This window comes from Puntigrus tetrazona, chromosome 5 (assembly GCF_018831695.1).
Source record: "Puntigrus tetrazona isolate hp1 chromosome 5, ASM1883169v1, whole genome shotgun sequence".
Classification (NCBI taxonomy): Eukaryota; Metazoa; Chordata; class Actinopteri; order Cypriniformes; family Cyprinidae; genus Puntigrus; species Puntigrus tetrazona.
Genome location: NC_056703.1, coordinates 20,834,862 through 20,852,765, shown reverse-complemented (window position 1 = coordinate 20,852,765; position 17,904 = coordinate 20,834,862). Strand labels below are relative to the sequence as shown.

The following is a 17,904-nucleotide window of genomic DNA, read 5'->3' as shown; positions in this document are numbered from 1 at the left end:
TGTGCAATATTGCTTAACTACACAAATAAAACCAGTTCCATTAAGAACCTTCCACTGCACTAATGATTCTTTGCAGTGAAAAATGTTTCTTTAGATTATTAAAATATTCTTCACAAGAACAAAAAAAAACTATTCAAATAAAACTATTATATTTTAAACACTTTATATTTTAAGAACTATTCACAGTTACTATTCCAACATGTTTTTTCTGTGGTACTGTAAAAACACCCTTTTGATCGTTTTATATATCATACAAACTATGTACAGTACAAAAACTCATCAAGGGTAATTCTTGATTTTTGAGGACACTGTCATAGGCTACGCCATGTAATTAAAGTGTGCACTGTCATGGAAAGACGTGGACTTCTTTATGACACTTTTTCTCTTTTTTTTTCTCCTGCACTTTTGTGTGGACTGTTCCTTTAAGGCAGCGAAGGATAAACTCATTGAACCTACTCCAAAAAAAAAGCGGAACTGCCAATTAAGCACTGTCGTGTACTAGTGCAACCTCAGACTTCCAGAGGTGTCCTAGAGGTCAGACAAGACTTCAGTTAGATGAATGTTGGCTACATTCAACAGCGAACTTCAAAAAGCCCTTCTTATCTGTTCTTCTTTGCTGCCTCCTATTCTTCTCTCTGTCTTTTTTTACTCTACTCAAGCTTTCCGTCCACACGTTTAGAAGAAAAGGGGATTGTTGCATTACTGCTAACAGGAAGAAGTGCCACAAAGGTTTGCTAGTGCTCGTTAGGCAGATCTTAGAGCTCTACAGCAAAGAGTAAAGTCTTTTGTGAGGGGGCTTAAATGTCCTTAAGAGGGTCCAATTATATGGCCAATTGTTTTGACAGAACTGATTAGCTCACAACTTAAAGCACTCCATTAACATCACAACCAGCTGACAAATTTTGTGCTATAAAGGGACAGTACAACAGAACTTTCTTGGTCTTTCACACATTGTCAGTGTAGGACACCGTGTGACACTGATGACAGGCTGAAGCCATGAGATTGATGGCTGGGCAACCGGGCAGAACTGACATCAATAGAGCGCTGAGAAGTAATGAGCAATACAGCTAAATGCTGCTGGAGCAAAACATCAATCAAACTGATGCTACACTTTATATGCCTTTAGTTTAGTGTACGTTCTTGTTCAAATATTGCTATTCAACCAAAAATGAAAATTCTGTCCTTATTTATTAACTGCTTGTATTATATATTTTTTCTGCCTCACACAAAATGAGCAATCATTATGCAGCATTATGCATTATGTATGTTATTGATTGTATGAAAAAAGAGCTGCATAAAGACTCTTTAGTGTCTATGGTTTTTATACGATGTCTGACCATGTCTGCCAAGCAAAATAAACTTTTTCCTGAAATCACACAATAGCTTTGTGTGAGAAACAGGCTTAAACTTTCTTTAGAAAAAGAAATACATATGTGATTTTGAATGACAAAAGGCTTTCTAGAAAAAAATATTTCTAGCTATGGATGATGATCACATACCAACACAGTTGAACAACGGCTCTTTCTTGCACTGGTTTGAACAGCCATCTCCGTTAGCATAGTTCATGTCGTCACATTGCTCTCCAAGATATCTGAAAGGCAACAACTGTTAGCAAAATAGACAGAAATAAAGCAAAGTTCATACTTTTCCAGTCAGCTAATGGATATCTGTTCCTGGAAGACAAAGACGATCCAATGAGCCATTCTGTTCATCCAATCATGTATATTTCAGATTGTTTTGATCAAAACACATTACCGATTTTCTAGGGATGCAATGATGCATCTCGAGCTGGCTGAAATCAAATACTTGACGTTTCAAATCAGAGGAGTTGTTAAATGAATTGCGATACATTTGGTGGTAGAACTTTATATAAATATATAAGGTCTTTAGCAAGGTTTAGAAGGTATTTTATTTCCTTCTCTGTGTAATGTGTATTAAAGCAGCTTTGTTTACAGCTGCAACCTTCTATAAGTGCTGCTCTTCTATAAGTGCCACCTGCTGTCAGAAAGTGAATCTGACAGAGAGTGAAAAAAAATCACGAGAAAATCATATCATGAAATCAGTGTCTTGAATCACATTGCATTGTGAACTGAGTGAATCATTAAATCACCCACAGTGGTTGTGGTAAACCTCAACGATATGTACATTTCCATTTCAGTTTTATTTCAGATTTATAGTGAATGCAGTGAGAGTTTAGAGAACTGGTCCCAAATTCAGCTCCTGGAATGCCACATCTCTGCACAGTTTAGCTAATCCACCCCTAATCAAACACACCTGATCAAGCAAATCAAGGTCTTCAGGATTACTAGGCACTTCCAAGCAGGTGTGTTTGGAGCTCTGCAGAGCTGTGGCCATCCAGGAATTGAACCTGAGAGCAGTGGTTTAGAGAGTGAACTCACTTTTGGATGAGTCCATCTCCACAGTAGGGTGAGCCCAACTGGTGAGAGAGAGGAGGAGATGGTTCACTCTCCGCTCTCCTAGACACTGTCAGCACATGGTAGGTGTACGTCTCGTCAGACTTTAAGTCCCTGGAAGACATAAACAAGGGCTATTAATATATTTTTTTACTTTTGTGGAGGATGTAAGTTATGGGTGGTTTAGAGACCACCCCACCCCCGGCCCCCCAATCCTAAAGCACTTCTAAAAATGTAGTTAATTAAAAGGTTGTTGGTCTTTACCATGCAAAGATTTGAGGTCAGTAAGAACATATTTACACAGCAAGGACACATTAAATTACCCAGAGTGAACATAAAATATATAATGTAAAAAAGGGAACTGTAAAACTGTTGTTTAAAACTTTCTAGTAATCAAAGAGTCCATGAAAAAATAACTATTTTTTATGAAATGAAAAAGCACAACTATTTAATTCATGATAAAAAAAAATAACAATAATACATTTAATAAAACATTTCTAAATGTATCTTTAAAAAATGCAGCCTTGGTGAGAAAAAGAGACTTTCAAAAACATACAAATACATACATAAATTTTAAGAATCTTAAATCCCGAATTGGATTGGAAGGGTACATGTGTTACAATAGGTTTTCAACTGTTTTATTAGAGAAAAAATAAATTACTACAAGTTAGTGTACTGCTGGCAAACAGACAATAGCTAACAAATACATTGCGCACGTGCTTACTATTAGTACTTATTATATAAATGCTTTAGATGGGCACCTGTTCATGTCTTCAGATGAATGTGCACTATAGTGTTTCTATACCACGTCCATATCACAAACATACATCCCAAAACTTAGTATAAAGAAAAGACTTCATGCCTGCTTAGATTTATCAGTTAACACTGTTTAAATATTTACAACTGAGAGAAGGAAAATTGCTTGGGAACGAGTGGTTATGAGACAGTTGTGGTTGTAGGCGATAACCACTCAGTGCATTTAATTTAAAGGATTTCGTGCGAAACAAACTGTCCCCTTTCATCTTCAAGCACCAACAATTAGATGCTAAGAAAGGATGGCTATTGTAATGTGACTCTGCGTAGAGTACAAAGCGTGCTGTACGCACTCTGAGCTCTCAGCACTCGTCATGACTGTAATACAACCCCTCAGGTACATGAAGCGCAAGACTCAGCAAAGTAAAGCTCTAGTCATCATCTGTGCCTGGATCAGGCCACTAAACTCAGCACAGCACCGCACGGACCACCCAAATGACCCAAGACCCCCTCGTCACATATAAAATGCATTTCCGCTCTCATTCTATTAATCTTCACCGCACAATGAAATGCCAAGAATAGAGCGAACGGAGAACGGAGGTGGAGGGAGAGCAGGATCAGTCGGGAGGGGGAGGTACGCCGGACAATACACCCATCTGTCTGCATTACTAGTCCTTAACTCCTAAAAAAAGAGAAAAAAATAAAATATCTGGTTTCACTTTTTATTGATGGTCTCTTATGAACATTCTGGTGACAATAAGTAACTTTGCACCTACATGTCAACTAACCTTCATTAGAGTTATAGTAGACTATTAGTAGACCGGTAGGGTTGAGGTTAGAATAGTTAGCAGATATTAATCAGACAGTCTACTTATACTCTAATGAAAGTTAGTTGACACGTAGGTGCAAGATTACTTATTGTCAACAGAATGTTCACAAGGGACCATCAAAATAATAAAGTGTTACCAAATATCTTCCTGTTGTGGACCCAGCCGCTTATGGGGCTCGGGTTAACGAAAACATTTTAATCGCGACTCAGATCAAGCCTTAAACCTCTGTCTGCACATGTGCTTCTCAGATCCTTTACACCGCTTTAACTTTCCGCCTGCAGGAATACAAACTTGGAGGGATCGCGCAGTTTGCGGAAAGCCTCACAGCTGGTTCAGGTATACTCGACTCAATCAGCTCCACCATGAGGCTTTAAAACCCCACAAGCTCCTCCAGCTGCAGACTTCCCAAACAGTCAAATATGGGTCAGAGAGCCTCAGTGGTGTGAGAACTGCCGAGTGCCAGAGGACACTTTGCTAGAACTGCACGCGGAGTCTGAGCCAACCCCCAAAGGCAAGAGCTGGAAGATCTTGGCCCGCAATGTGGTCTTGTGGCTGTGTTTTTCTAAGACATGTTTGTTGTGGAGAGGCAGAGCAAAGCTAAAAGAGTACTGCTGCTATCCTTAACAGCCACAGTGACTCCTGAGGTAGACCGTTGGCTTGGCTTCCACAACGAGGAAAGGATATTTTGCTCGTTGAATCGACTAAGTATCAATTTAGCCATCAATGTCTTGTGGCTACATTACGAATTTGCGGCAAGGCTGTTTGTTTGTGAAATCATAATAATTTATTGGAGCTTTTGTGCAATACTAAAAACGCTCAGAGACGATCATTCTTAAAAAGAAACCCGCAGATATAAAACTTTTTATAAGTCAGTCTGCATATAAAGGCACAGTACAAGAAGAAAGCGCTCAAATGAAATTCCACAGTCGCAGATGAGTAATGTGTGTCACAGCACCTTCCCGTCTTCGTGTTTTCGGGTTGATAACAACGTTTTTTGAGCCGCTGTGCTGGAATTTGTGGAAGCTCATGACATCATCACTATTCCCGTGCGGGATACCCCGCAGTAGTGTGGGAAAACATTGCAGTGCTTAAGTCAATAGGGTGGGAGCGTGCGGCACTGACAATGTTCAGGAAGCACACGGCTAGTTAAGCAAGACGGTAACCAGACACTAAAGCAGCTAAAATCTCCGGGTATAAATATGACTGGTTTCACTTCCTGAAATCATAATGGGTTGGTTTCTATCAACACTTGTAGGTTTTCATCTCTCCATAGTTTCTTTTCTTTCCCAAACTACTCTATGAGTTCATGATTTATAAGGGGCCGTTAACACAGAATGTATTTTTGGATTAAAAAATGTTGTTTTTGTATTATATATATGATATATCAGTTCTGTAAAACGATTAATCGTGTGTATATATATATATATATATATATATATATATATATATATATATATATATATATTATATATAAAGACACTCACATACAGTAGATATCTTGAAAATCTTTACACGTATATACATTTTTTTTTGCTATATTCTTATATTTTCTATATACTGCACTTAAATGCAGCTGGACTTGGAAACAAACTAGCAGAAGAGTGAGATATACAAGTCCGTCTTTTCTGTTGCTTGTAATGGAGCTCTATAGAGGAGCACACTCATCCTCCTCAGTTTTTTTTTTAAGTTACTCCTCTCTTTCAGCCCAGATGTTGGAAAAATCATATTATAGTATTCGCTGTATACCTTCAAAAGAAATCAAAGGGATGCATCTCATAATGCCAAGTCCTCTGTGCAGCTGCTCGCTGCTTGAAGTGTTTAGGAGGAGAAAGATGATCTAAAAACTTAATTACTTCAAAGGAGTGGAAATAATTTGTCGTTTAAAATCAAAATCAGATTTCACATGGCTAAATAAAACAACAACACAACCTCAATCATATAATTTACCGAACCACAGATGTTTGGTCAGACCGCAACTCAACCCAAGAGATCCATCAAGTGCTGCTTACTATATGCTCTATGAATGAAAGAGAAACACGCCGCTGGAATCCATGACAGCTCTGGGGGAAAATGTGAAATTCTCGCAACGTTGACCTTCAAGTAGGTAATACGTAATCTCTTCAGATTACTACAGGAAAACAAAGAGACACTGCACAAACACAGATGTCTAACCCAGAATGCCTTGCTTGTGAATGGATACTATTCTGAAGTCATGACAGCAAGCATGTTTTTCACAGCTTTAAAGCAATTATTCAACAAAGAATTACATACATTTCCCCCTGTCCTTCAAAATAAAAGTTTTTGTTTGCGGTGACTATGAATTGTTGTTGTATGAAAAAAAAAAGCCAGTTGCTGTAATTCAAATGTACAAAACATTCAAGTCACCCAGTTATTGACTTTTACTAAAATGATGTAATTTAAAATTTAAAATTTGTTAAAAATTGTTTAGATAAAAGCAGATCAATAGGCATTTATACCTATAAGGGTCATGCAGGTCAAATTTACTCACTATATAATTTATATATATTCATTGCTAGGCAACACATTTCACTCAATGTACTAGACGTTATCAGTTTATCAAATAAAGACAATATGAGTAAATTAATTCGATTTACAGATGCTGAAGAGCTATAAGAAGCACTAAATACCATGAGCTATGGTGGAGAGATAAATAATGTGTCCTAGGTTGGCTCAGTATCTGATGGCTCATCTGACAGCGATCAAGTATCATATTTTTGTTTTATCTTAACGTTACTCGTAATTGTTCAACATTTGGATTCATTATTTAATTTTGTTATGCCATATCTATTGTTTATTTTTCATTTCTGTGTTGCTATTTGTAATTATAGTCGGCCCGTTTCCTGAAGGAAAAAAAAACGGAGACGTAGGCTAATGAATAAAACCATTTTTTTGATTACCATTAGTTTATTGTTGTTGTTCTCTTATTCAAATTAGAAATTATATAACTAAACAAATTAATAATTCATTAGGAGAAGCTGTGTAATTTGTCATCGCATCTTGCATTGTGGTGAATAATTATTGCTCAATAGGCTATATATGCTATTTTAATAATTTAAATAGCATGTGTTATAATAATAAGCCTATATTGATTAATGACATTGTATTACAGTTTGACACTGTTGATCACAACATGCTTTTCGAGAGACTGGAAAACTGGGTCAGGCTTTCTGGAATGGTACTCAAATGGTTCAGGTCTTACTTAGAAGAGAGAGGTTATTATGTGAGTATAGGATAGCAAAAGTCCATGACATTGCGGAGTCCCACAAGGTTCAATTCTTGCACCAATGTTGTTTAGACTGGATATTCTCCCACTAAGTCAGATAATGAGAAGCATCCAAATTGCCTATCACAGCTATACTGATGGGATCCAAATTTACCTAGACTTATCTCCAAATGACTACAGCTCCACTGACTCCCTCTGCCAATGCATTGATGAAATTAACAGTCGGATGTGCCAGAATTTTCTTCAGTTAAACAAGAAGAACTGAAAAACTGAAGTCATTGCTTTTGGAAACAAATTTGAAGTTTTCAAGGTGAGTGCATACCTTGAATCTAGGGGTCAAACAACAAAAAATCACGTCACATCAAGAATCTCTGTGTGATTTTGACAGACCTTAGTTTCAGTAGTTATGTCAAATCAGTGACGAAATCTCATCTCAACATTGCTAGAATTAGATGCTTTGTTTCCAATCAAGACTTGGAGAAGCTTTTTTATGCCTTTATCACTAGCAGGGTGTGCTACAGTAGTCGTCCCCACCAGCCTTCATAAGAAGACCATTAGACAGCTGCAGATCATCCAGAACCCTGCTACCAGGATTCTGACTAGAACCAGAAGATCTGAGCATGCCACCCCAGTCCTCAGGTCCTTACACTGGTTTCCAGTTACATGTAAGATTGATTAGGAATGAGTACTTGTTTATAAATCACTCAATGCCACAGGGCCTAAATACAATGCAGATATGCTCACTGAATATAAAACGGAGCACTCAAATCATTGTGATCAAGGAGAGTCCACTTTTAGCTAATATGCCGTCCATAGTTAGAACCAGCTTCCAGAAGAGATCAGATGTGCTAAAACGTTAACCACATCCAGACTCAAAACTCATCTGTTTGGCTGTGCATTGTTGTTGAATGATGACTGTGCTATGTCCGAACCGACTGCATTTTCATGTGTAATCATTCTATTAACTGTTTTTAAATTAATTTTAAATCAATTTCTCTATAATTTCATTCTTATTTTTTTTAATTCCTTGTTTTTATTCTTGTAATGATAATTTAATCACTATTTTACTAGCGGTTTTGGGCAGCGACCCTCTGCGGTTCTAGTGTTAAATGCACAAGACAAAGATAAAATTGCATATTCTGTGCATGGTTACAACACACAGCACTGATTTGTGGGTCGAATGTGTTCTTTTACAACACTTTGTCTTGTTGGCCTGTGACATAATCATATTGATAAATCTGCAAATGAAAACAGGGGTGTGTGAAGCAGCATGGAGGTTCTCAGAGGCCATGCTGCTTAATCACTCTCCATACTGTAGCAGAAGTGATCTATAGCGGCTGTTCTTTGGCTGAGATCCGATATTATAGCACATTCCCCTGCTACACTGAAGAGCTCTCATTAGGAAGCCTGCCTCTTTTAGCCAGACACCACTTTGATTGGGGCTGCTTTCACTGGTCACAATGAGTGATTGCCTGCCTCTATTGGAGCTGAACTAGGCCTGCACCTGGAGGATGAAATGGCCATGTAATTTTGCGCCACTCTGGAGCTGACAAAACATTTTATGGCCCTTGTTTTCCTGGACGATATGAAAACGATCTCTAGCTAATTGTCACAAAGCGATGAAGGATCAGGAAAGGCCACCCACATTGAGGACTGAAAGGGAGACGAAGTGAGAAAAACAGATAACAATAACAATAGGACAAAATAACAAGTTTAAAAACAAGTTTAGTCATTCTCATCAAATTCGTTTAGTAACATTTCCTAGGAGTCTTTGAGAAACAAGTCCATGTATATAACTAAATTGCAGCTTACAGTTTAACTTTTTATATATTTTATATAGTAACTTATTAAATATTCAAAGAATATTTCTATTTCAAATATCATATTAGCATGTTAGATCATGTGAAACTAAATTGTAATATCATTATAAAATATTCAATTGTAATAATATTAACTATATTTGGATGAAATCGAATTTAAAAACGCATCATTTATATTGTAGTTTATAATTTTAAAGATTTTTATTCTGATTTATATATTATGTTATATTTAAATTTTTACACTTCTCTTTTCATACAAAACACATACAAAACATAGAAACTATACCACTAAATAAAACTCAATGAAAGCAATATACATTTTGTGGTAAATGATGGTGTCACAATGACAACAAAAACAACCAATGGCACCACTTTGGTGACAAGTTAAATATAAATAAGATCAAATAATGTATGATTTAGGAGCAACACAACACAGTTTCTTCGACTGACCCCAGGCATTGCAGTTGCTCATACTGACTCCAAATACTGCAATAAATTCCTTTAGACTAGCCTCAGTGCAATAATAAAACAACAGTACTCAAAAAATTATGAGATCTAGAAGTTACTGTAAAATTTCCATAAGGAAGCCTAACTCAAGGAATCGCTTGTGCTGATACTGAATAATGAATTTCCTGGATTTAGCCTTTAGCTGAAGTAGAAGTCTTTCTGAAATATCTAGTATTACTCCTCACAACAGCTTTCTCAACAGCACTTTCCCTCTCCGTTTATGAATTTCTGGGAGTTTTTTTGGTGATCCCAGAGAGGTACAAGCCTGCTGATACATTGATACATTTTCTCACCATCTGGTGAATACAGCTGTGCAGCATTAATACATGAAACAAGCCTTTTCAATTAAAAACCACATTATCTGAGCAGATTAAGCTTTTGGCTGGATCTGGATACCTTGCTAACACAACTTGGACTGTGCTACTACAAACTAAACACTGCTTTAATGTATGTTTGGATATGTCAGTATAAATACTACTTTAGTTCTGCAAAGATTTGTTAAGACTTTTTTCGATTCTAAATATTATATATATTTAAAAATATGCAGATATTTCAGTGTTAAGATGAAAAGATCTGCATGTCTTTTCCTAACGTACTGCTGCTGCAGCTGTCACTGTATTTACTGTAGTTTCACTTGTCAGCCAACTTTTTGGAAACAAGAAAAGACACCCAAAACAGCCCAGTGTGAGGACACTGAAGTTCAGCGGGTTCACACTGGGTCTTGTTTATATGCACTGAGTAGATTCTTTGTGAAAGCTAATGTACACATTACTGGCAGCCCGCCAACTGAGGTGTGGTCTTGTTCTGTTGGAGGGCCCAGCATTCAGAAGCACTGGAAAAAAAAAAAAAGTCCAACACAAAAAAGTGAACAAAAGGAAGCACACACAGTGCCTGTCTAATAAATGACTAAAGTCTTCATTAATGTCCTATTAATAATAGGCACATTTCCCTGACAAAAAAAACATTTGTAGAGATTTTAAAAAGTCAAATTTATTTATTCCACGAAATGATCCTGAATTTATTGTGGAGGTTCACAACTAATGTTTAAAGAATAATAAAGAAAAAAAGGGGAAACGCTGGCCATTAATCTGAAATATATTGAAATATTAAATGAAGCAATTCATAACCAACTGACTCCTATACATTGATTATTTGTAGTGAATCAAAAATATATATAATAAAATGTGTAGTCCTATCTATCTAGCTGGAGTCTATCTGTCGGTTTATTAATCTGACAATCTTTCTGTTTCTGCTGTTACCAAAGAGGCAGAGGCTCTTCAAACACTCTCCAACTGTTTTGTGGCCACTCAGAATTTATGAGTATCCCATGAAGTTAAACTGCCTGGGAGCACTTCAGCATCTATCTCTCAGATGACAACAAGCTGGCTGTGAAATTCTTCGAGCTGACCTGAACCCCCAGCCCAGGAGTAAAGGATATGTTTGAAGACCTCACACATAGTACCTAAGAGACATTCATACAGCGTCAAAGCACATCAACACATGGCAAAAGCTAAAACTTCATGTGCCAGTGTTTCTAGAAATGTCTTGAATAGCGTTAGCACATTCAGCCATTATTTGTTTATGTTGGCAGCCCTGTTGACACGCAAAAGAAAACTTTTCAGAGCCTCTTTTAGTGTTCATACATCTAGGTTTTCCTAGATATTTATTTCATCCTTACTAGGGGCCATAATGATACATTGATAAGAACCGATACATCAATAAAATGATTAACAATACAGTCGTCCAGTGACTGGTCTATGTATTTTGACCAATATGTGCATTCTCTTTCAAAATCTACAAGTGCCAAATGATTATGATGCAGCAACCTAGCGTTGAAGTAAAAAAACCAAAAAACTAAATACAGACAGTGTATTCTCTCATGTCAAACTCAAATTATGGGAAGCACAGAAGACAGAAGAAGTTTCAGTTTCTCAGTTGTATTTTGTTTAAGGTAACAGTATAGTAGTTATAAATAATATATGCACTTACCTGTCCACATATCTCAAAGTGGGTTCCTGAAGGATCAGCCCATGTGGTGAATGTGTGAACGATGGCTGTCGAATCAGTCTATAGTGCAGAGGATGACACGACCGGCACAGAGGATTGTCTGGCTTTGAGGCAAGCAATGTGGCGTCAATTTCCAAGTGCTGCTCCATGGTGAAGAACTGCACTCCATACACCTCTTCTTTCACTTCTAGCTTAAGGGTCAACGGTGTGTCACAGAACACGTACTGTGGGCCCAGCGAGAAGTTGTTACCACTGAGGGTCAGCAGAAGGATGTCGTGGATTGCAGGCAGTCCAGACTCCTCCGGAGAGAAGAAGGTGACCCAAACAGTGAGGGAGTCGGGCACCAGCGGATAGGCAAACTCAAGCTGCAGCATACAGCCCTGGGGTGGGCAAGACGCTGAGCCAACACTACTGGAGTCCAGGCCAGCGTTCGGACTCCAAGTGCTGACGCTCGCTTCACAGGCCTGCTCTACGTCTGGTGGGCCTAAACAAAACGGCAAAGAATCGTTTCTTTAGTCAACATGTTCCAAACTTATTTCCGCTTATATAATGTGAGGTTATGAAAATGAGAAGGGTATATTGATGCTGCCATCAGTGTATGTTAGCGTGCTTGACAGGGTATTGCTATGCGGTTGAAAACCCTTAAAACCAAAGTATGAGCAATAGAAATGTTGCCAAAAAGAAATAATGGATGTTCAATAGGCCCACCATTTTTACAGATTGTAACAAGCACTTTGAAATTGGATACTACTTCTCTGAAATTCATGATTGGTTGGGTATTTCGAGTTATCCTGAATTCATTGCAGAAGTTTATAACTAGGGTTTGGAGAAAGAAAACAGGAAAATGTATACATTTCACAGCATTCCATTCACACACAAATGACTATGAATCCATTTTTTGTTTTTTCAGTGAATCAGAAAAAATACAGCCGAGTTTATGTGTAATTCACAAACACATTACTCTCAATGAGTGAAACCTTCTACAGAATCCTTCTGTTTTTGGTGGACCTAAGGAGGACAGCAAAAGATGAAAACAAAGACTGTTTTAAACTGAGAGGGGTATATTAATGCCACCAGAATCCTAGTGTCCTTACCAGGGTACTGCAATGTGAATAAATCCTTAAACCCAAGTATGACCAACAGTAATATCCATGTTTGCCTTATTAATCACTATTATTTATTTACAGATGAACATACAAAAATATCCTAAGCGATATCAATTTCAGTGACTTGTTACAATCAATTATTGGGTTCTTGGATTAATTAATGGCATTTCAAAAACAAACAAACAAACAGTTTCTAAGAGTGCCAAATGATGTTCTTCAGTAAGATGGCATGGGGAGAATTCTGGCCCTGGGCCCAGTTTTCTTTTTAAAAACTTTCAAGAGGTCATTGTGAGGCAGCTGAAGGGGGAGGGGCCCAGAGAGGGGGTGAGCTTGACAGGGAGGCCCCACTGAACCTCTGAAGGAAAATGGGCTTAAATGAGACCTACAGCAGTGGCCAACGGCTACATGCTTGCAGCTATACCAAGTAAACATAATTAGAAACTTATATTGTAACTGTAGAGCATTATTAATTTAATTCCATCCATGTTTGTTGGCTTAAAGAGTAAAGATGGCTTAAATATTTCTAAATGAATATTTCTAAAATATTTACAAAAATATTTCTGGATAAGCTCTTACATTATTTAAAATGCCACTAAAAAGATGCAAACAGTACAATTTGGACCTTAAATAAGTGTGAATGCATTGGCTATGAAAATAACAAATGGCACCTGAAAATATATGATGCTAGAATTTTTCTTAGAATTAGCCTCATTTTCCTGGACCTTTTTGGCAATGACTTTTAACCAACTGGTGTTGAAATGATTTTAGTGGATGAATGAAGTCAGTTCTCCTCAAGTTTAAACGTTTCCTAGCAGAGTAATCACAGGTGTAGCTCATCACATTAACTAAGAGCATGTTTCAGTAAAGCCAGGCACACTCTACAAGATTTTTGGCCGATTTATCCCCAAATTTTCTCCTCCCGAGAATCAGAGAAAAGAATCTCAATGATGACCTCAGTCGGATCAGAGTTTGTTTGGATTAACTGGTAATATGAGATTCAATTTTGCATCTCCCGACCTGCTTGCACACAAACTAGGGCCTCACCGATCATATCAGGCCTTTTTATATCAGGATGATCACAATGACATCATTACTTTCCCAATAACCAATGTGCAACCACAAAACTGACCAAGGTCCTCGACAAGATAATATAAATCGTCCTAAAACTCCTGTAGAATGACCCTGGCTTAAAACTAATGAATCACAACCAGAAAGTCTCCCATTACTTTCTTATCTTAATTTTAACTGAAAAAAAACTCTATTGAACTAAAATGTGTATAAAGCATGGTAAGTGTGATTTCACACTTACCAAGTGTTGATCCTGGAACAACATTCCAATCAATCAATTAAATTTTAGGCATAATTTTTCAGGAAATATCTGTTTTAAACTAACGATCAAGATTAGGTGCTTCTACACCCTTGTTAATCGGCTATCATTTTTTCCAACTGATTTTAAAAATACATTTTGGGTAAGGTTAGGATAGGGACTGGGATCTAAGTCTATGTTTTTGGACAGTAATATTGATCCATGATCACCAAAAGTATTGATCCAGGATCATGTCTTACTTGCCAAAATCACGGCGATCCATAAGGTATAAAATTGTAGTTTAATTTTAGTTCTGCCATTATGTATTTCTTTCTTTTTACTTTGTTTCTGATCCTGTCTAAAATGTATGTGCATGTATTCTGTATGCCTGTTCATCTTGTGATGAAAAAAATGCATAAAACCAACAAGAAAAAGGAAAACATTTTCTAAATAAAAATCTTTCCTTTACTTTGATGACATTTATACATTTTAAGTGTGGCTTAAGCATTCCTTTTTGCAGCCACTGTTGCTTTTAAAATGCTGGTTTTTGATCTGAGTGGTTGCATGACGAATGGAAAAAAAGGTAAAAGCTTCTTTCACGTTTATTTTGGTTGACCTCAGTCAAGCTTCATTTGTAGTCTGACTACAAGTTAAATGACAAATGGAAAAAGTGTTGGGCAAAAGTTTTGTTAATGTTTATTTGGTTGAGCCAAACATCTAGGTAACCTCCCTTGCATGTCTGACTCAGATATCACCGTTGTTCTAGGGTGGGTATTTGTTGCTCAATTAGATGGCCAAAACAAACTGGGATGTTCTGAGACTAGATGCATTTTTGCAGTATCAAATGCCCAAATTTTTGCTAAATGTCTCCCACATAGATCCCCCATGTACCTCAGCTGCTGATCAAGGGAATATTAGAAGAAATATTAGATGGAAAAAGGACAAATACGGAAATAGAGCAAGCCATCAAGCAGAACTGGACTTTCCAAAATAAACCAATACGTTATATCATAAGCATCTCATCAAATGAACTAAACTCACATCAAACAAACCAAAAAAAATATATAGTCATATTGGAAACTCGCTGACACAATCAGGATCTGGGCAAAGGGGGCACAGCAGACAAACGAAGTGTTGAGGTAAGAGTGGGATGGAGATACAAGTCATTCCTAGCATTCCTGGTTTTGTGTCTCACATTCATTCTTGTCTTCTTCGTGTTTTCAATCAACTGTGGGATCTTTCTCATGAGCACAAGAAACCACAGAGTAATTTGCGTAGCAAATCGAGTTGACTTTGCACAGCACTCTCGCATCCATTTATTTGTTGTGCCGGTGTTGTTCTTTTATTGAATTCCAGCAACACGATAAGGGCATTGTTTCCAAAAATACGCTTGTTTCCAAAAAGTCAACTAAGGACACTTAAATGGGAGGAAAAAATTGCTTTTTTATCCTGGATGACTGAGGACAGGGGGCATACACTGGATGAGGTGAGCACTGCAGGCAGGTGATTTTCTGAGAGCGGTAAAGGGCAGAGGTTCAAACCAGCTGCAGGCCGTCAAAGTCAGGTTTTGTGTCCGATTGTAAACAGTGGAAAGATGGCCCGGGCAATGGAGTACACCAGGGAAGCCATCCAAGTGCAAAGCATAGTTAAAGCGTTGTGGCCATGGCAAGCCTGGGCATGCCTTCTCAGCTGACTGCGTGAAGCCACTGCTGGGCCAACTTGGCTTGGAGGGATACAAGCATGCACTTACGGCTCTGCCCGCCACAAGTCTGACTCACCCATTTTTAAAAGCAAACCAAATGAAGTGATTAAGTAATTAAACAGAAAAACAGCCGGCCTCTGGAATGTAGGTCTCTGAAGTTGTTTTCAACATTTCAATGTCAAGTCCAATTCACTTTTTCAAGAGCTTTTGCAGTTTGAGCTAAAATAGTGGGCATATGTCATGGCCATTAGGGCCTAGAGCTTCTTCAGCGCTTGGGTAGGTTGTACCGATACTTTGCCCTCATAAAATAACGAAATAAAAAAAAGAAAATTGATGCCTTGGAATTTCGATAAGAATAGCTTTACCATGGCAGTTTGGCTTCATTCTGTGATACCAGATCAAAGGTTGAACTACAAGGGCAAGATCATTGATACTGTGCAGGAAAACATGACTCATTCCCCGTGGTAAAAAACATTCATTTATGTGCACAAAGCTCTATGGACCAATTCTTCCATATGTCCACATTTTTCTAGCCTTAAAATAAACACATGAGAAAATCGAAATTTACGACAACCCCTATGACTAATTTTTTCCACACTTTTTAGTTCTTCTCCTCATAGATCACTTTGCTGTTCCATCCAATATTGGCCTCACTTGGCAACCTGAATTGGGTGCAATGCTTTAATCATTTATCCCACTCAATAAAACTGCACATTAATGGTTTTGAACTGCACTCACCAATTGAACACAATTTCCAAGTGTCAACAGAAACAGGTCCCTTTCAGTTTGCCAGAGTAGCCAGCTTAAATCCAAACAGGAAACCTCCTAAAACGATTCAAGTAGGCCACTAACAAAACCGCTAAATGGCCTGTAAGTCTCATCATATGCAATGAGATTTATTATTATGACCTAATGTGATTTTGAATTCATGTTAAAAAGTTATTATGCTATTGTTAAATTCTAGAACATTTTGTGGACAGCACTGCAATAAAATTTTAAAAGTTCAATCAGTAAAGCGTTGGTTGCTTTAAAATAATTTCACACACCAGATATTAACATATCTCTTACAATGCTTAGGAATTATATTTAATTACAATTTTGGACTGGAGTGCATTTACTATATAGTGTAACTCACTGATTGATTTCCACAGTACAATGCATCATTTCAAACTAACTAATTTTCTATTACTGTTTTCACTAAACCATATCATGTACCTTTAACATTTGAACCACATTGGTTCCATGGTGGAGGAATAATAACTTTTACTGCTTAATAAATTTAAAATCTCCTAGTGAAAAAAAACAACTACAATTTAAATTAATTAATTTTGTTATAATGTACTAAACATACATTTACATATTGATGTACCTAATAAAAATACACTGGAATTGTTTTTTTGGAATACTAAACTGGTATACATAAAATATTTTAAACTGGAACAAATTTTGTGCTTAATGCACTTTATTTGTACCAAATATGTGCTAAGGTCCAAAAGGTCCAACTAAATATATCGTAAGTATAGGTATATTTGATTGTGCTAAAGTGGAATTATTGGAAGTATACTTCAGGTACACATGAGGTGTACATCTTCCATTTCAAAAATGCTATTATACAGATATCATACAATCCTTATTTATTATGATATTAAAATAAATACATGTATTTGAAATGATGGAATCTTTACAAGGGTGCCGCTGTAACAAACATCTCTCTTCACTGTTTTGAAAAAAAATCTGATTTCAAAATGTGCATCCAGCAAAGAAGGCATCTATTATGGGCTTTGTGGATAATATTGAGGCTAAGGATTCAGCAGCATTATTGAGTCTTACCTTCTGCTTCACGAGGGCTCCAGTGGCCAGAGGGAGCGCAGGGTCTTGGAGAAGAGGAGTTTGAGGCATACTGTAGGAGCGCCCCAACTTCAGTACATCTGTCACAAACTGATCCCACTTCTCTAGGAAATCAACAGACAGCCAAGGTAGCAACTTAGACACAGCAACACCATAACAACCTCTTGATCTCTTTTAAAATGGATAAAACATTTTCTATGATAATAAGAGAGAAAAGATTCACATGACTCAAACCTCACCCCACTATGACCTGTGGGCGCCATGTTCATTACTGCACTAAACTTTAATCTTTATTGACATGATTGACCTTGACTTGTTTAGTATCTCACAATTATTTTTTATTGGGGTACTTACATTATATAAGAAT

General features: G+C 37.3%; 1 protein-coding gene across 1 annotated transcript in view; it reads right to left on the bottom strand.

Moving 5' to 3' along the window:
* The window catches only part of pappab (pregnancy-associated plasma protein A, pappalysin 1b), a 72,851-nt gene that overhangs the window by 35,506 nt on the left and 19,441 nt on the right, over positions 1-17,904 (bottom strand). The window contains exons 6-9 of the mRNA XM_043238202.1: positions 17,520-17,641; positions 11,558-12,059; positions 2,400-2,528; positions 1,500-1,591 (exon numbers count right to left, since the gene is read on the bottom strand). Of these exons, the coding sequence (XP_043094137.1) occupies positions 1,500-1,591; positions 2,400-2,528; positions 11,558-12,059; positions 17,520-17,641 (845 nt within the window). The remainder of the gene's footprint in view (positions 1-1,499; positions 1,592-2,399; positions 2,529-11,557; positions 12,060-17,519; positions 17,642-17,904) is intronic.